This window comes from Anser cygnoides, chromosome 4, assembly GCF_040182565.1.
Source record: "Anser cygnoides isolate HZ-2024a breed goose chromosome 4, Taihu_goose_T2T_genome, whole genome shotgun sequence".
NCBI classification, from domain to species: Eukaryota; Metazoa; Chordata; class Aves; order Anseriformes; family Anatidae; genus Anser; species Anser cygnoides.
Window position 1 is genome coordinate 77,504,635 of NC_089876.1, and position 19,426 is coordinate 77,524,060.

The following is a 19,426-nucleotide window of genomic DNA, read 5'->3' on the forward strand; positions in this document are numbered from 1 at the left end:
ATCTACTGCAGGCAAAGGAAAAAAAAAAAAAAAAAAAGGCCCAGCCAAGTAAAAACAGAACACAAATTGTGTGTTTTTCTGGTCAGCCTTTCTCCTGGTGTCTGTTGATCTGCCCGCTCTGGGGTGCCTGGAAGCCTCCTCGGTTAGTCATCAGGCCATTCCTCTTCATTTTATCTTGTCTACCTAGTGCTTATATAAATTAATTGCTATTTCTTTAAGAATATCTGGTTGCCACAGTTCCTTCTGCTTGCTTAGATACTACGAATTTTCATCAGGCATTAACAATCTTCCCCAGTTTTAACAAAAAGACCTTTCCTGCCACTACAAGCCTAGCATCGCCTTGTTCTTTCTGTTGCTGTTTTACAGACTCAAAAACACTTAAAACCATAATTAATTTGCACACGTGAGATTTAACACATGCACACACATGGTACAGTACCCTAATATTCTGGCCTGTCCTTGCTTGCACTCCAAAAAACACACAAGGTGCAACATTGAGGAGAGCGTGGGTCTTCATTTTAGCCTAACAAATTTTACATTACAAGCCCATAGGAAGTGCCCATAGCCTAAACATGCCTGCCCTCCAAATAATAATCACGTTTCATGTAAACACAAAGAGATTCCCCGTGGAGGAGGGGAAGCGTAATTAAAGGCTGGGGACGAGGTCACAGATCCGTGCTATGAAGTGCTCAGCACCAGAGCTTCCCTCTCCCCTCTTTCATGCCAAATGTCTCGAGCCATTTGTTTCTGTGCCCGTGACTCAAAGCACCAGCCTGGTTTAGTTTCAACAGCACTGTTCATGGGACTAGGCCAGGAACGATCACAAGCCCTGTATAACACTCAGCCCATATATTTCCACCCAGAGAAGTGTCTGCTCCACAGCAGGAAGAGGTGTGGAAGGGTGGCGGGCCACCAGGGTGGACAAGGAAGGGAGCGGCAGGGAGGGACTCGTGAAAGTGGGGTGGCATACAAATGGGTTTGTGCTGTAAACATGAAGCATCGCATTAGCAACCCGTCAGGCTTATTTCAACTTACAGATGAATTGAGAGAATAATTTTATTGCCGTTGAACACAGCAAAAAGGGCTGCAAAAAGAAAAGGGTTGTGTGACAAGGGAGAACTACTGGAAGCACAAGAGCTTTGTGAGTGGCAGCAAGTACAAAATTGGATTCGTGCTTCAAGTGCCCTGTGGTATATACATGAATAAATACGCTGCTATAAATTTGGACGGCCTATACATTTTCAAAGCACTGTTTGGCCTGCTTTGAGCTTTAGTAGAGTAGTGAATGCTTAGAGAAGGTTCATGGCAGGAAAAAAATCAAGTCCCTCTTTTCAAATGGTAACCAAGAAGAAAGGTTCTAAATTGAGAAAGAGCAACATGACTGAAGTAAGCAAAATTAAGGTCATTTAGTTATGGTTACCCAGTTACTCAGTAACCCTGTGGGTACGCAAAATGGAGCCTTGATTTTGCTTAGATCAGTAGGGTTAGTGGAGGTAAGTATGGTTCATGCAAGCAGACTGGGCAGAAAATCAGGCTCATCATCAAGGATGCTAAATGAACCTAAGTTAACAGAATTAAATAAAAAAGGGAAAATTTAGATTTGATACCAAGAGAGGAGACATTTGTTAGATTTTTTTTTTTATACTGTGAAATAATATTCAAGGGAAATGGCAGAATTCACTTGGGACATAAAAAAAAATTAGACTGCTGAATGCATTTGCAAAGATACCGCAGAAAACCACCCTCCAGCACCTGGGAATGCTCCAGGTGACCTTTTGTAATAGATCTTCTCCATTACTGCTTTGTTTTTCCCTTTCTGAGCCCCCATATATGAGCCCATATGTGTTTTGCTTTGGCCCTCAGATGAGATTGCATGATATATATCAACTATCGGAGAATAGGGATTGCTAATGGGGGCTGATCTTCAATGTCATTTTGTCATTACACGCGGAAGAAAAAGGAACCAAATTAATTGTTTCATTTCATTTTTATTCAGTATACTCTAATACATTTTCATGTTTTGAATTACAATTTCTCCCAGTTCACTTAGTAGCCAGTATTGGAAGAGGCATTTCTTGTATTTCTTAATTTGCTTGAAGGATCTAGGGAAATTACAGATTTTAACAGCTTTACTTCAAAAATCCATGTAAGAGCTACAATGACCACCATAAGCTGCACGGTCATACTGGACAAATTGTCTGAGAGTTTAGAGAATTTACTTATATTAACATCTGGAATATAAAGTAGATAAAACCCATCAGAGAGTTTGAAATGTTTCATTCATCAGTAAATCCATTATGCTGTACTAAACCACATTGACCCCTTCGCAGTTATGACAAAAGTTTCCATTACCAGAGGTTTAAAGAACCTCTGTTTTTTCCAAGCCTTTTAATATTTAGATGAACTCTGGAGTATGGAAAGATTCAGGATTAAACTGTGCACTCAGCTATCTGAGTGAATCTCACACTGAAGTCAGTTTGATCTGTTAGATGCATATAAAGAGAAAAAATAGTCTTTTTCTTTCAGGAGTCCTTAACCACATACTTATTAGGGGAAGCTAGCTGAGTTGTTGCTGGTAAGAAATGTCAGGTTGCAGGCAGGTAAGAGCTCAGCATATCCCCCAGTCCTTTCCGAGGCCCCTTCCTGGGGTTATTTTCTGTTAAAAATAACCCCAAAGGCCCAGCTGGGTCTGGAGCAGATGCAGGCACACAAGAGCTGTGTAGCTGTTGAATGAGCTAGCGCACGAGGCCCAGTTTGAGGCTGGCTTTAGGTGTTCGTGCTAGCTTTATGCCAGCTGAGACAGATGACACACAGTACGTGCTCTGCCATAAGATCTGTGCCAAATTTTGACCTGTTTGAAGCAGCAAGGTATCTCACCTCTGTATTACACAGCTATGGCCTTTCAATCTGGTATTAAGAGGCCTAAAACTGGTTCTCAGTGGCCTTTGATCCCTCCACTGAAATACTGCCCTCGCTCCCAGCGCAGTGCCTGGGCTCAGGCAGCCCCAAATCCCCTATCACTGGAACCCAGCAGAAAACTCTCCTGAGGTATCACTGCAGTGTCTGCTGCTCTTGCCCAAGCACCTACTGTTGGATACAGTTAGAGAGCACACACCAGGCTAGAGGGAGTTTTAGTCTGACTCGCTCCAGCTGTTCCCACATTTTGTGGCGCAGAGCGGTGTTTTCTACAGGCTGCTGTGACCGGCCTGTCCCAGCTCTCAGCAAAGCCACAGCATTGTCTTCCTCCTACAGCAAGCACCCATTTTTCCAGAAACCCCATTAATTACAGACTCTGTCATGAGGTTCTGACTCGCCTTACTGACCCCAAATGACAAAGACTCATTCAAGAGGATTTCTCTTTTTCCCTTAAAAGATACGTTGTCTGTTTGACATGCAGAGTAAGGCATTCTTTTCCGGAATCTACCCTTTATAAGAGCCAGAGAACATAACGTGCTCGTGGCATTGCCTTTTCTAAGACTACTTACTATGAAGGGGAAACAGGTTTATTCGAGGTTATTAAAGTTGCGCAGGCCGTAACAGTGTCTGCATCCAAAGAAATCCCCATGAGGGCTTCAAAGGCCCTGTTCTTCCCATGGGCACTGGAGCCTCTGCCCCCAGAGGTGCATGGGGAGCACCCACGTGCTGAGCATCGCAAAGAGGCCACCAAAGGCCAATAGTCGTGGTCAGGAACAGTGTGGCTTTTGTGAAATACAGTTAGCTTTGCTTCGCTGCAGAAGTTACGGGAGACTTTTCTTCTGCTGAGGTCAACATGAAGCCAGGAGAGCTTTGGAGAGATGAGGAGGGAACCATAGCACGAAGCCAGCCAGCAGTTAGAGCACTCGTGGCACACCGCTCGCCGGACCCTGCGAGGCAGCAGGGATCGGAGGCTGTGCAGCAAAGAACTGCTGTGGCTTCAGCTTCTTCTAAACGCACACTTCACCATGCACAAACCTGCAAAGGTTTGTGGTGGCCAGAGGCCACCAGCCCAACCCAGGGCACTGGCAATTGGCTCGCTGTGCGTACAGGCCCACGTCTGTAAAAAACACGCTTGGCGGTGGCCTGAAGGTGTGACTACACCACAACAGGCTGAGCGGTTCTCTGTGGTGGTTTTGGGTTGACCACAGCTGCCGCTGTTCGTTGCCCAATAGCAACGGCAGGAAAAGCAAAAAGCAGGTGGGATTCTTCACAAGCAGCAGCAGGCTCCACACCCCAGGGCCGGAAAGCCACACAACATTCGGATGAACGCCCGATTTCCACAGAATCGCAGGTCGCGTTAGCACCTCAGCTAACTGCCTGCCTGTGGAAACCCAGCGGGGCCGGGCTGGGGGGCGGGAATCCCGCTTGTCTCAGGCGGGACGGGGCCAGGAACGGGGCTGGGACTGGTGAAGGGACCGGGATTAGGTCGGGGTTGGGACCGCGGCCACACAACTCCTTCCCGTGGGGAGCCCAGGCCCGGCCCCGGCCCCGCCCCGCGGCGAGGAGGAGCCGGGAGCGGGCGGCTCCGCTCGGCGCTGCGGGAGGAAGCGCCTTCTCCTCCTCCTCCTCCTCCTCCTGCTGCTGCTGCTGTTCGGCCACCGCCGCCCCGAGGAGCCATGGGCTCGGCGGCCGAGCTGCTGCCGCCGCCCGGGGAGTGCGAGCGGGAGGCGGCGGAGCCCGCCCGGCACCGGCGGTGCCCAGCGGAGCAGGTCGGTGGTGGCGGGGCGGGGGCTGCGGGGGGCTGCGGGGGGCTGCTAGGACCGACACCCACACCCCGACACCCACCCCCCGGCAGACAGCCACCCCCCGACACACCCACCCTGCACCGGAGCCACCGCTGGGCTCGCTCTGGGGGGGGCCCGTCCCCGTGCCTGGAGCCCCTGCTGCCCCCTAGAGCAGGGCTCGGCCCCTGGCTCGAAATCGCTGTTCTTAACGCACCTTTATTGACGTTTGTGTTTTCTTTTTTAACTTCTATTTTTAATAACTTAATTGTAACGAGCTGCTCTAAACCCCCTTGAGAATAGCCAAGGAAGAGAAATGCGTTATCGCAGGTAATTACACCGGAGCAAGCAGAGCTGCTGGAGTACGTCCTGAACTAACTTTCAGACAGATTTCTTTAATTTGATAGTTACTTCTGTTGAAAGTCTGTATAGGCTAGCCCTGTCTGCACTGAACCAGAAATGAGCCTTTCCACGGCTAGAAATAGCTTAGCGTTTGAAAGCGTCTAGCGGCACTGACGGCCAGAAGCACGCCACTTCTGATGGACACAACAAGAGGTTTTTCTCGGTGGCCATTCACGTAAGCGTGCGCGCCTTTCTGGTCCCTTCCCCTGGCAAAGGTGGGCAGAGCAGGAGGGCACCTGGACATGGGGTTGGGCAGGGCATGCTGAGAGGTGTAGCAGTGCCAGCCCTTGAGCGGGATGCTGTGGGGGGTGAGTCGGAAACGCTGACCGGCTCTGGTGCTGTCTCCTGTCACCAGAGCCGCCGTCAGGTTGGTCTCGGCTGTCACTGCTCCAGGCCTTGGCCCCTCATGAAGCAGGGGAGTCTCCAGGTACATTGGTGCGGCTGCAGGAGCAGTGTAGCAGGAGGCCATTCAGGCTGGAGAACCGCTTGCCCTGCTGCTAAAAGCGTTTTGAAATGAACTTGGCGAAGGCACCGCTCGAGCGGCCAACCTTCCCGTAAGTTGAGGCATCGCGTTTGGATAGCCAGGCAGAGATTTTAAATAGGCTGAGAGAAAAAGGGAGGAAATGCTTTCCATTTACTGGAAATGTGCCGCTGTTGTTAGTGTGTGTGGTGGTGGGTTTTTTTTTGCATACTGGGGTGCCAGCACTGGGACAAATAATAAACTTGATTTAGAAATTAGGAATATCAATTGCCTTCACTTAAAAATATATGATGAACTATATGAAAACATATATAACCATGGAAATATACTATATAATAGTAAAAGTAATCATAACTTGTAAATATGAGTGTTTTGTTTTTATATGTATATGGGGAAGGAGAATCTGGAGCTAGCAGTAGCAAGATCTGTTGCAAACCTGGGCTTCAAGAAAAGCAGAAAAAGCAGAAAGGCCAAGGTTCTCTTGAAGTAAAGAAATAGACGAGAGCAAATCCTTTGGCCTTTTACGAGGGGTTTTTTTAAGTGGTGACCTGGGGCTGGTACCCTGGGGGTTATTTTATTTTTTCCCCATTTCCTCCCAAATGAACTCACTTTGTGTAAGACCCTACCTACTGGTATAATTCTAAAATAATACCTTCCTGATTAGCAGGACATAAATAATACTATATACACTTTTTTTTTTTTTTTAATGAGAATAGCCTCTAGGAAATCTATTTATGAAATGCCAAACCCTCTGGCTTTAATATTGTATTGAAGCTTATTACAGTAAGGACAGCAAGAACGTGCCTAATGAAGTTAGTGAGAGGTACATTTTTAAAAGACTAAAAGGGTGTGTTACTAAATGTCGTACCTGGCCTATGAAATTCATTACTGCAATAGGCTGTAGAGTTACCTGCTTCAGCAATTAGATTAAAAGCTGAACCAGATGATAATGTGATTAATATTCTTTGTAGGTTTGCATGCAAAGATGAGAATGATTAAACTTTGAAGCGCTGCAGAACCAGGGTTGTTTTCTTCCACCGTTCTTTTATTACACTGCTGGTGTGACAATACTGTAAATGTTATCGGGGTAAGCCACGAAATGGGAGTAGAAAGGTGAAATACACGGTGGTGTGCGATAACAAAAGGTGAGGCAAAAGTCCCGTGTTACAGTAGGACGTGAGGTAGCGTTAGCAGCAGTCACAGTGCCTGAAGTGTTTATAGGGGCTTGGAAGCCAACCTGTGTTGACTTTCAGTGCAGGTAAATTCTCGGGCTTTAAAAGCAGGGTGAATCAGGGTGGCTGACTTGCTATGACTCTGTGAACTGTCAGCTGTAACTGGTGCTGGTAAAGGTAGGGCTCAGGAGACTTCCAGGGGCAAGCATGAAATCTTTGCTCAGCTCACACCAGACCAGTTTTGTTTTCAGTAGTCGTCTGTCATCAAACTGTTTTGCAGGAGAAAAATTCCATGAAAATATAAATATATATATGTATACTATTTTTTTTTTTTTCTCATAGATAAACCTCTACTGAGAATGTTCTGTGTAGGCTGTAATGGGTTTACCCTCTTATAATCTGTTTAAGTTGAGGGCAATGGCAAAATTCCAGGTTTGCTTCACTGAAGCTAAGATTTCCACCTTGAGCTGGTTGAAGATAAACAGAATCCCAAGTGTTGTCAGACAGCTAAGCAAAACCATCCTCCGAGATGGTATCTAAATGTGGAGCTAATATGCGATGTGTGTATTCACACGTAGGTAAATTAGCTTACGGTCACCCTTTTATTAACCTGTGTTTCTGACTTTTTGGGTTGCTTTATTATTTTGAACAGCATTTTATCTCTGTAAATGGAGTATTTTACCTTTTAACAGATGGCTTCAGCTTTAGAAGAACTATTATAAAAAAAAAAATTGGTGTTGCCCATCGAGAATTACGTTGAATATGTATGGATATCTTAGCTGAAGGTTTTCAAGTCCTGAACTTTTTGCGTAAGTTTCCAGTGTACTGTATCACTAGTATTTCTCCAGGATGGAGAGAATCAGCTGAGACAAAATTAGAGGGTGCTTTCAACAGCATCATGGTCTCTCTCATAGAAACGTTTCATTGTCCTGTAGCACACTGACTGCACCACAGATCTATACTATATTGCCTGGAACTACTTAGTTTCAGTCACAAGTCAGCACGTGGCAACTGTGGTGCCAAAGGCTAGAAATTTACTTCTAATTTATTCTGCACCAAGATGAAAAAGCTGAAAATTGTAGGCTTTTCCTGCTTGCCCTTGTTGGGATTTGTTTCCAAACTGAAAATAGCAATACCTGGCAGGAAGGGCTTATTCAAAAATTCGTTCTGGATCTCCTAGAGACTTTAACTCCGTTGCAGAGGTTCATAACTACACAGTAATAGCTTTCTAAAAATCATTATTGGGTTTTCTGAGCGTTGGTAGTGTTTTAAGAGAAAACAAGCCTTCAGATGTGCTTGTAGCACCTGCACTAGGTAGCATAGCATGCTCTGCTTTAATAATATGAAGATCCTACTTTGTTAAAAACAAAAGTGTTCTGGAGAAAGAAGCAAACTGAAACGTCTCCTCCCTAGGAGGAAATACTAACCGTTGCTGCATTTCACAAGCCAGAGGATTAATACCAGGCTGACCGTGCAGCTGACTGCAACCTTCTGCTGGCTCAAGCAGACCGCTTTGAGCGGGGAAACCTTGATAAAACAAAATCCCGGGGACATTGTTGCTAGGTGCAAGGCGAAGATGGTTGGAAATGACTTTTGGTCTGGTCCCTGAGAGAAATCAGGGCATGGCTGGGATGGGGTCACGGGGACCCCACAGCAGGAGGAGTGCCTTCTGCAGCCGAGGGAAGGGCACGGGCGGGCGGCAGCGTCCCATGCCGGGGGAGGCACCCTCTCCTCTGACCTCCCGTACACGTGTTCGGGTGCACCACTCTCACGTTTGCTGCCGAAATAGTGGGGGAGCTAATACGTCGCTCTTGCTTCTCTTATGTTGTTGCTTGTTTCTATAGAAACATCTTGTTTCTACTTCGTAAATGGTGTCTAGGTTCTTGCTGTGAAACAAACATTAACCCAGTCTTCATTCTGCAAGTTTTCATTGAAACTCCCTGTTACAGGATGGTACTGTTATTGATAGCTGTTGTAAAGTAGCTCTAGTATTAAGATTTCCTCTGTGTTTGTTGCATTCCCCCCTCCCTCCACCCTAGGAACAAATCGAACTTAGTTTTTCCACTGCCTTGTTTTTCATTTGGAAGTGATTTATGACCTTTTTTTCCCCCCTCATTTTCTAATCTATTAATATTTTAATATTTACATATCAGATTAAAGTTAACCTGGAGAAATGAGCCTGGGTTGATGTTCTCCAGACAGTTTAAATGAAGTGTGTTTTCTTAATAGTCTGCTGGCTGAGTGTCAAGATGTTTTTACCACTTAGTTACAAGGTCACACGCTAAACATTAGTTACGTGCGAGTGAATATCACACAGGGATGCAGTTTGCTTCCCGCTACAATGGAAGAGGAAGGAAGGAAAAAAAGAAACTTTCCAGTAAAGTTATTTGCCATTCTTGGGCAAATTTCACTTTTAAAAAGCCTGTCCGTGGCAATACACTGGGCAGTCAGCTGCCTGAATATAAGGAAAATCGGGTATTTCATTCCTCCTCGACTTACGCGGCTGGCAACCGTCAGACATCAGCAGCTGTGTGCCACGGTTGCAGTGCACAGAAGCTGGTCTCTTATTTTGGAGGGAAAGGGAGCTTGTGGTTTCTTCTGGCATAGCCTCTGTCATCTGCTTGCTTGCTTCTCATATGTTTGAGTAAGATTGAGCTCAAAGTATTCTCAGTTTTAGTTTGCGATCTCTGAAAGGAGATGACTTTGTGAAGATGTCTTTTCCGTGCTTTAGTGTCTAAATTTCAAAACTACAGGAGTAATTTTCAGGAGGTACGCATGTTGCCAAAGCCATGTCTTAGTGGCTTTTTTGACATTGAAGTACGTGCGGGCTTCAGCTGTCAGACACACCACCTGTTCCCTGCGGTAAAAATAGACACGAGTGGAGGAAAATAGATCGTGAGAACTTAAATACTGCAGAAGAAACTCTTTACGTTTAAAAAAAGTGCAGGTGTATATATGATAGCGAATTTCTTGATTACAAATTTTTAATGTTTCATTTAGATGTTGTTAAACACATTTGTTACTAAATTCCAAAAGGGGTTCTTTCCTATCTAACATGGAAATAATTGTCTTAAACATGCCATCTCTTTTATAACAGTAAATGTGACCGGTTTTGATCTGAGGTGTGTTAGAAATGGTTTGGAGACAGTGCTGCTTTTGTGTTTGAGGTGAACTCAATGGACACCTTTTTCCTACTTCCCTCTCTTTTTCTTCTTCCCCACCAGCCCAACAGCATTTTTCCAAACTGTACAAGCTATTTCACAACCATTTACATCCACAGCACCTGGAGGGCAATTATGTGCCCGGTCCATTAGGCTTCTTTCCCTTCCATTGTAGGAGCTCACATTTGTGTAATGCGCTTTTGGGCAGCTGATGCAAACAACGAGGAGCTGATAGAGTTGAACTCAGCCTGGTGGTGTTGCTTAGTCGAGTGCAGGTGGGAATTTTTCAAGGTGTCCGAGCAACAGAAGGCTCTTAGGACTTCTTTAGTTCATTAATCATGAGAAATAGGAAGAAGGATGTTATTTGGTTTGTTTTGAATGTTGTACCTTCAGAGTAGTTGAATTTAAAAAACAAAACAAAACTGATTCTTCAGGTGGAATAGATTCCTTACGTTCATCCACTCCATCCTGCTACAGGACAGAGGCTGCTCAGCTTCGTCTATTTATTTGACTCAAGTCAGTTATTCGGGATTTTTTTTTACATGTGTGTGCGCCCCACACAAAACAAACCAGGTATGTTGGGCAGGTGCATGTCTCCTCCAGACCTGTTCCTGACCTGCATCCTCCGAGGGCTCAGGAAGCAGTGAAATACAGTCTGCAAGTCATCAGTGGTAGGCGCTGAGTGCTCCCAGCAGTTTGAGGAAAAAAGACCTTGAACTGAGCATGTTACACGTAAGAGGTGCCTTAAAGGATTGTGAAAAGTTCAGTGCTAAATTTATCCTTCTCTCCTAGTGAATGCAGGTGAAGCCTTTCGAAGGTGGTTTCTTTGGGGAGGGTTATGTTCTTACAGGACCTCGTGTTCCTCTGCATGAGGTCAGCTCAGGAAAGGCGCTGCTGCCAGACTGATAGCGAACGGCCCCTGCTCGTCTTCTGGAAAACGCAGACGTCCCGTGGGCTTTCCTGAACTTCGGTAGCTTGGATTTGAGTGAACGTGGTGGAAGCCTGCCGTACGCTAAGGTAGTGGTCAGCATACGTATAATTTTGTGGGTTATGTTGATGACAAACGTGACTGGTAAAGCCACCGCTAGATGTTCACTGGATTCAGTAGGCTGAGCTGACTTAACCTTTTCAGCTGCTTTAAAGCTAGGCCAGAAAAACGTCCTGTTACATGGGAGGGTTCGTCAGCAGTGCTCGAGGGAATGGGGAGCACACGCTGCGCTGGGGGCTGGCAGAGCTCGTGCTCAGCATCTGCTCTGCGGGCTCTTCAGAGACTTTTATTCTGAAAAAAATAAAAAGGTCCTTTTCTGGCATCCTGCCTCAGGGAGGGGTTCATCAGGTTCTCCTCAGAGCATCTAAAGCCCCGAGCCATTTGGCTTTAGCATCTGGGTAAAATTTGGTTACAGCATTCCTGTAGTAAGGTTTGTCAGGTTTGGATCTCCAAGTCCTGCCTTTTTGCCAGTAAATCGCGAGAGGCAGTCAACAACAGCTTTACAGCTGAAAATACCTCATTTTGAGTACAGAGGTTTACTTTATAACACCAAAAATCTGAAGCGACAACAGAAAGCGGATCGTTGCAGATAGTGCCGCGGGCTCGTGACCAGCACTTCCCCTTTCGTTCCACGTGAGAACTCTGTGTTTAATTGTAAATAACTTCAAGTCAAAGTAGAAACCAAGCACTAAATATTTGAAAAGGAGAAAACAGAATTATCACAGTATTCATTTGAAGGCGTTTAAGGAATATAAAATGGAAAGGAAACTGAGGCAGTGAAGCCATATGCAGCGGCTGTACCGTTGTATAAAGAAATACACTAACGGAATTAGCTTAAGGGCGTTGATGGTCCCATTAAGCCTAAAATAGCATCACTTAGGTTTAAAATTTATTTAAATCACAGTAAACAGTAATTCATTACAGCAATTGGATAAGAAACATTAGGTTAGGAAACAAATTCAATCGGCATTTCTAATAGTTTGCTTTTAGCTCCATTCAAGCAGTAGAGTGCCATTCTGTTTTATCCTTCAGGAATAATGCTTTGTATTTAGTGAGGAGGGGAGAGACGTTGGGAAGACAGTGCTGCTGTTCTCTGTCAGCAGGTATTTTGGGTGTGCATCCATTTGTATCTCTGGTTGCGCTTCTGTTCCCACAGCCCCTCCGAAATTCTTCATTGCTCCTGTATTTCAAACGGTGAGGAAAGGCAAGCGGATCACTGACGATGAGGTAGATCTCTTACCTTACCTCCTGCAGTTTGGCAAATAAAGTCTGGTGGTGCCCCCACTTGTTTGCTACCAGGGGAAGAGCTGCTGTAAAGCCTTGAATGCTTGCTTTCTCTGTAGCTGTTGCAGGTAAAGAAATTCCCTCTGCTCCCTCTTTATAAGCAAAAAAAAATCCTTAAAAAATGAAGTTAGGAAACCAAGTCTGGGTTGTTGGTTTTTAAAACAGCGACATTGAAACAGAAACTTTTTTTGCTTTTTAATGGGAAAGCTTTGTGTTGTTTTGTTGGAGAGGGATCTGGTCAGTACATCTCTCTTCCTACGTTTTTCTTTTGTGGCAATGTCTTTCTAGCCGCAGGCTGATTCAGCAAGACTTAGTCCAGCGGGAGTTGAGACAACAGGGAGCTGTGTACCTACTGAAGGCAGGCACCATCTACAAATGTTTGGAAAAGTACTTTAGGAAAAAAGGAGACATTTGGTTCTGAGGATGTGGTCAGAGATACGGGCACACCTGTATAACTGGACGCAGTTTTACTGTCTTACTGAAAATTAATAAGAGAAGAACTAGCTGCAGTGTTAAAAGCTTTTCTGATGCTTTTTCTTGTAGCAATTTGGAGTATTGTGACATTACTGATGCTTGCCCGGATGATCTTCTTTTAGTTCCACCTCTGAAGAAACCTACGTATCTAGTACGTAAAATGAATATGCAGTAATGAAGAAAAATATGCCATCTGTGTTTTACAGTGGATCATCTGTTTTCAGTTGCACTTGTTTTTTTGCTGAGTTGCCTGAAGCAAGACATACTCAGCATGGATCAGCTGTAGTAGGCTTTGAAATTTTGCAAATTCCCATGATCCTTCTGAAAGTTTTTTGTAAGCTATGTAAAATATTTGGAAAAATGGCTTGACACTTGTTTTGTACCTCAGCACGTCCTTTTCAGTCTCCTTGCCTAGAAGCATGCTTCGTGTAATTGCTCTAGGGGTTCACGAATCCACCCTGGTTTGAGAAGGAAAGGTTGTCCAGGTGAAGCGGAGCTGGAGCTCCCCCCACTCGCTCTGGGCGAGGCTTCCAGCACGGTGAGGAGTGCTGTCACTAATCCAGAGCCACAGAAGGGATTTGCTTATTAATTTGTTTTTCCTCTCCTGGTTGCAGTGGCTGCTAGCTTGACGCCTAAGCTGCTTCTCGGGCACATGTAGTGGTTTCTCTGCGTGCATGAGATGTTTCTCTCAGGCGTGGTCTCTGTACCGCTTGACGAGAGCTGTTCTCTGCTCTCCTTTGCCGTCCCAGAGGATGGATGTTTCCTTCCCAGCACATCCCTTCTCTTTTCCCTAGTTGTTGCCATCAATTCACCACTTAGGCTAATAGTACGGCGTTTCTGCTCTGTCTCCCTGAGCTCTTTGAGGAGAGGAATGAGAGCTGCTATGAAAATGCCTCATTCCTAGGGCAGCAAGCACCCTGCCACTCAGAGCCTGCTCCTGCAAGCCTGGGCTTACTTACCAAAGAGGCTCTACCTTTCCTGGAGAGACTGATGTTGAAACGCTGGAATTAAAGAGAAATTAATAGCTGCTTGAATTATTAGCACTATTAAAGGCAAAATGCTGAAAAATGGAGGTTTCATATCCACTGAGGTGGGGAAAAAATGACCTGTGCTTGAGAAGCAGGCTGAAAAGAGGAAAGGTGGGTGGCTGTCCGTGTGTAATGTCAAGCGCTGCGATTCTCCAAGGTTAGACTCTTCTGTAGAAACGCACAGAAATTGCATACGACACTCCTTGCTGTTCAGGCTTCCTGCACCCCTCCCTTTCTGGGATTCAGTGCCAAAGCTTAAACCAAAATCTTTATGAATATGCAAATAAAAAACTACCCAGGCACACACAGCTGAGGGACTGCAGGGTTTTGTTTTGTTTTGTTTGTTTGTTTGTGTTGTGTTTTTTTTTTTCCCAGTAGCATTTGTGGTGGTTTGCCCAACCTTCAGTTGGTCAGAGGGTTACACATTATGGCCTGAAGTTTGGCTTAGAAAAAAAAGGCACTGGTTTGTTTGCTGCAGGAATGGGAATTCACTTTATGTCTTGCTGTCTAACAGAGAGCCCGGTGCTGCTGTGGGGTAGGGTTTCTGTTTCTTACCAAGACTGTGCCGTGTAACCAGGGACGCAGAGTGGCTTTCATCCTTGGAGATGTAATTGAAGATGCACATGTGCTTTGAATCCAGGAGTGGACTAATTGCACGTAGGGTTTACAGGCAATTTGTTGGACTTATTGATCAGCTGACTGAAATATTGATGAGTAGCTGCTGTTTGTGTTTTCATTGCTGCCTAATGGAAGGATTAACAAACTCATGTTCATCATCTTGAAAGTGTGCTCACCCCGTCATACCCAAACACAGGGCGGTAAAGTTTTGTGCAAAGCATCTCTGGACGTTGGGGAATTACAGAGGGGATTTCAAGCTTTCTAATCTAGTTACAATACACACGTTGAAACAGTGCCTTTGACGTATGGTTTTTGCTGTGAACCGTGCTATCTTCATCTAAAGATGTTCTGCCGTGCTGTGAATTTGCCCCATCATTTTTCATTTTGGGAATGCTGCAGAGCTTTCTCTCTCTCTGCTGTGTTTCCTGGTACCACCACTTCGGTCTGTCTTCCCACGCCCGCCTTGCACTCTTTTCTCTGCCCTGTTTTACGTGTCCCGAGTTCAGACCAGGCAGTCTCATCCTTCACGCTGTACCCAAGTCACAAGCTGCAAAGCCTTTTCAGCTTCTCGATCTAAGAAGTAAATTATAGTGTGTATATCCTATGTTTATGCATTAAAATATAAACTGCTGAGCCTTGCTCACATGAATCATTGTAATACGAACTGATTGTGCAATACATTCCTTAATTTTGTCTTCTATCCGCAGGTCCAACAAGAACAAAGAAACCACACCGCAGAACCCGTAGTAGATGATTATAAAAAGATGGGGACTCTCTTCGGCGAACTAAACAAAAGCCTTATCAGAATAGGCTTCACAAGGATGTATTTTGGAGAACGGATAGTAGAACCCGTAATTATTATGTTCTTCTGGGTCATGCTCTGGTTCGTTGGCTTACAGGCTCTTGGACTAGTTGCTGTTCTGTGCCTTGTCATTATTTATGTACAACAATAAGGTTTTGCAGATGCCTGTTGGATTATGTATTTAAACACTGTCACTATCTCGGTGGATTTGTATGTTTAAGTAAATGGGTGGCACATCAAAAGTTGCAAAGCTTTGAATTGTATTTTGCTGAACTTCTGAGGTTTGGGATGAGGGGAACTAAAATTATCAATTCAAAGCAAAGTCAGTAGTTCTACTACAGCTTTGAAGGGCAAAAAGTGAGCCGTTCTTCATCTAATGGTGTCCAGAGTAATGTACCCTTTTCTACGCCCTTGGGGCCTTAGTCCCAGGACTGGCCTTTTATCCCCCACCCTGCAATGCTCTTGTTTTGCATAGTGAAAACTTCCTGTCTGGTTTGAAGAGGGCAGTGGACGTGAGCGTCCTGCTTCATTGCCGGGAGGGCTGTGTGCTGTTTGTTCTCTGAATCTGCATAATTTGCTAGTTTGTTGCTGAAAAAGTAGATACACACGAGGGAGGCTTGCTAAGAAACCTCCAATGACAAACGCTCAGAAGATGGACACAGCTTCCTGACATGAAAGCACCTCTGCTTCAGTACAGTTTATACCAAGTTTTCCTCCAGGAAGCAAGCTATGCCAGAAAAATGCTTTTATACTAATGCTGGTGACTTCACGCGAGACTTCAGCTGTTGTTTAGGGCTAGGGAATAATCATAATCCCATTTAGCCAAATGGTCTAACGCAGCTCTGCCTTGGTTTTGGAAATGTGCTCAGCTCCTGCTGCTTTTTTTTTTTTAATCTTGCTCTTCCCCTCACACCTCCTTCTGAAGACAAGTAGTTGGCTAATTCATGGACTTTGCAGGTAGTTATAACTGCAGTGTTGGGAATTTGCCATTCCAGACAGCGATGCTAGAATATTGTCTGCTTCCTCTGGGGTCCTGCGCGACGTGTCTGAACAACTAGCCAGGGAATCGACAGGCGTTGTTAACACTTCCCTCATCTGCTGCACTGTGCTCCCAACACGAGAGAGAAGATTTGTGTGCATAAATAAATCAGGCTTGTTTCCTCATGCAGGACAAGAATGTAGTTGAAATCAAGTGGTCGTTTTATTTAGCAGTCTTAATTGATTTATTTCCAAAATAGGCAATAAAATGCGTATCTGTAAAATGCGTATCTATAGGTGGGTGTCATGGGCAACACAAATATGAGAATAGGATATATATATATATAATATATATATATATTCAAAAGTAGGTGCAAAATTCTCCCTGGCTCCCTAGGAGCCACGCCAAGGATGTATTGGGTATTTCAGAGTGAGTTGAATGTGCTCATTTAAAGGAAAATAGTAAAATGAGACAGAATCATTACTAAATAGGCTACAAGTTTAACATCTGTTGTACATTGCTTCTAGTTGTTGTACATTGCTTTTTAACTTAATTACAAAGTTGACTTCATCTATGGCAGAATGAAATTATACATTATTTAGTGATATAATATCAGCTGTGAAATTTACAGAAAACTACTTAAGCTTTTGCAGTGTTTTGTTTTGATTTTTTTTCCCCCCTAAACGTTTTTATATTAGCAGTGATCAACAACAGATAGTTTTTAGTTCAAAATGCTAAGTCTTTTCCAAAGACTTTTGAAGTTAAGGGTAGCTCCCTTATGGTCCCAGCCCTGCAACTGGATTCACAAGGCAGATTTTATGCCAGTATGGATCGTGTTGGTTGCTGGGCTCAACTTCCAGGGCCTTTGGCCCCAGTCCTTACAGACTTTCCTGTTGGTGTACTGACTGCTATTTAGTGCTCTGAACTTTACAGCACTTGGCTCCTTTGAAGTCTTTACGTGCCTGAATGCCACCTGTAGAAATGTCTCAGCTGGGCTAATGAGTAGCTGTGTTGTGAGGAGTCGTGTCTCCTGTCTGGATCTGATGACCTTGACTGTGGATCGGGAGGCTCTGGTGAACTGGTGTGACTGCATGGCTGTGGGAAGAGGCCTGGGGCTTGCTTGGATGGCACCTGGTTAAACAGTCACGCTGATGGCAGGGAAGCGTTTGGCAGCAGAAGGTGCTCCTAGATGCAGGGGGTTGTTATTCGCAGCTGCAAGTCCAAAAGCAAACAGCAAGTCAGCAAGTACACACTGAACTCAGCGGCAGGAAGCTCTGTACTCAAGTGCCTATGGGTAAACTCTGGTTTTTGTTTCAAATCCTTTAGAAAGCAGAACATCTGCTTATACCTTTGCATATTTGTATAGCTACAACGGTGGTTTTATGTGTATTCTTCTCCTGTATAAGGGCTATTCTACAAAAGCATCTTGTCATTTAAAATAAAATCCTTCCTTTCTTCCCATAATCAAATTACTGTTCAGAGAAGCTCATCCAATTCCTTTTGTCTTGTGGGAAAGCGTCGATGTGATACCCTCGTTGCAGTAGCACTTGTGTGAAGACGCTGTATTGTGACACGGCATGTAGTATTTTCTTGAAGCGGTGACTTTGCTCTGTACGTAAGGAATGGGGAGCAATGAACCAAGGGTGTGAGTGTCGAGCTGAGGAAATTGTTTATATGCATGTAACCTTCTATTACGTTCATCACTGTGGCTGGTTTGCTCATGGAGTCATTTCAGTTATTCTTTTCATGTTCATGTCTCTATACCTGTGCTGTACGGAAAGGTAGCTTTTGGACTAAAGTTGTGTACAGTGAATACTTGACATTGTTTCTCTTGTGGGTGATAATGTTGTCTTTCATAGAAGTTTTTAAACTTTTTAAAACCCAAAAGAATAGTTCTCTTAATGGAGTTAGATTGACTGAAAATGAAGAAAACAAGCCTTGCATGGAAGATACCCCTCACCTTCCATTGTCTGCCTTTTTGGTTTCATACATTCCATTGTATATAAGAACTTGCATAGTCTTTTTTTACTATTATTATTTTTAAAGCTATTGCTATGCTATCTCCCTGCCAGTTGCAGGGAAGGAGACATAAGGAATAAAGGGGACTGAGATACAGTCAGACGCAATGCAGTGAAGTGGTGCTTATATGGATTATAAGAAATCTGATTGTAAACCTGTGCCAAAAGTGAGGAGGAAATGGGTGAACAGTGCTTGCATTGTGTTCTTCCTTCCATCCAAATGTAGCTGAAGGCAGTGGGAGCACCAGGCATTCCAAGAATGTCCCTAGCTAAAAAGCAGAAGGTTCATTTAAAAAAAAAAAGTCACTTTTGTCTGTTTATATTGGTATATATGATTCTCGGAACTGAAAGTACCTGGATGCACCTGGGTGTAGGGACTGTATGAAGGAATTTTGTCCCCTAAATCTGCATTAAACAACAAATGATATAATTTCTGTTGGTCAGTGTAACATATGAAAAGCTTTTTATATAACCTCTGTTTTTTAAAGGATGGACTCTTTGGTACTGTTTCACACCTGCCAAATGCATAAATGTCTGAACTACTGTGTACAGAGAAGAAACTGCACAAAGGAGAATCTTGGAGGACCCTGTTTGCACTGAAAAATCATCCCATTGAAACTGTCATCTAAAAAGCAAAACTCACGTTTCTTGAAAGCTCTGTACTAAATGAATCCTATGGAAAGCACTTTGTTATTCTTTGTAATAAAAAGTCTTGTCAACAATGAGAACCGAATTCTTTGTGGTTCTTTGTTCAAGGCTGACTCCTTTCCAATCTCATGGTAGGCCCAGATGAAGCAGGGCAGCATTCAAATACATGCTGAAATAGTTCATTTGCAGCTGCTGGAGAAAGAGCTGCAGGACAAGAGCTGAATAAACTATCGTGTCTCTATGGGTGAGTGTACAGCAAGTTATGCTGGAAAGCAAAAATAGAACTAGATGTTAACAAATAACGGCAACGTTGTGGTGCAAAGTAGTTCTTATTTCCTGGCATATCTCTTAATTTTGCACCCAGTGCAGCCCTTGGAGGAACCAAATGTGGTCAGCGGTGTAAAAAGTAGTGACAATTGCTGTGCCACAAGAAAGTTTGGGAGTTTTCAATTATTTTTTAAATACTTAAACAACAACATATGGTCCAAAAGAAATCCACTTTTAACTTCATTCTTTTTTTCTTCTTTTTCTGCAGCTCAGAAGGATGCTTGTTCTGCCAAGTCCAACAGGCACTTAACTGTGTTTGTGTTGCTCAAGATGCACAGCGAGTTAAGTACTAGAGGTTTTCTAAAAGTAGCAAAGTTTAATTTTAGTCCTTCAAACTCATATTAGCG

General features: G+C 44.2%; 1 protein-coding gene across 8 annotated transcripts in view; it reads left to right on the top strand.

Annotated features, from left to right (window-relative positions):
- FAM241A (family with sequence similarity 241 member A) overlaps window positions 1-18,832 on the top strand; it is a 321,403-nt gene extending 302,571 nt beyond the window's left edge. For 3 of the 8 annotated variants that reach the window (XM_066996443.1, XM_066996444.1, XM_066996446.1), the window contains one exon: window positions 15,013-18,832. In XM_066996443.1, the coding sequence (XP_066852544.1) occupies window positions 15,013-15,258 (246 nt within the window). In that variant the 3' untranslated portion in view covers window positions 15,259-18,832. Of the gene's footprint in view, window positions 1-5,280; window positions 10,931-12,057; window positions 12,129-12,473; window positions 12,811-15,012 lie in introns of those variants that run through there. The other 5 variants (XR_010831298.1, XM_066996445.1, XR_010831299.1 and 2 more) reach the window with 4 other exon arrangements.
- The last annotated feature ends 594 nt before the right edge of the window (window positions 18,833-19,426 follow it).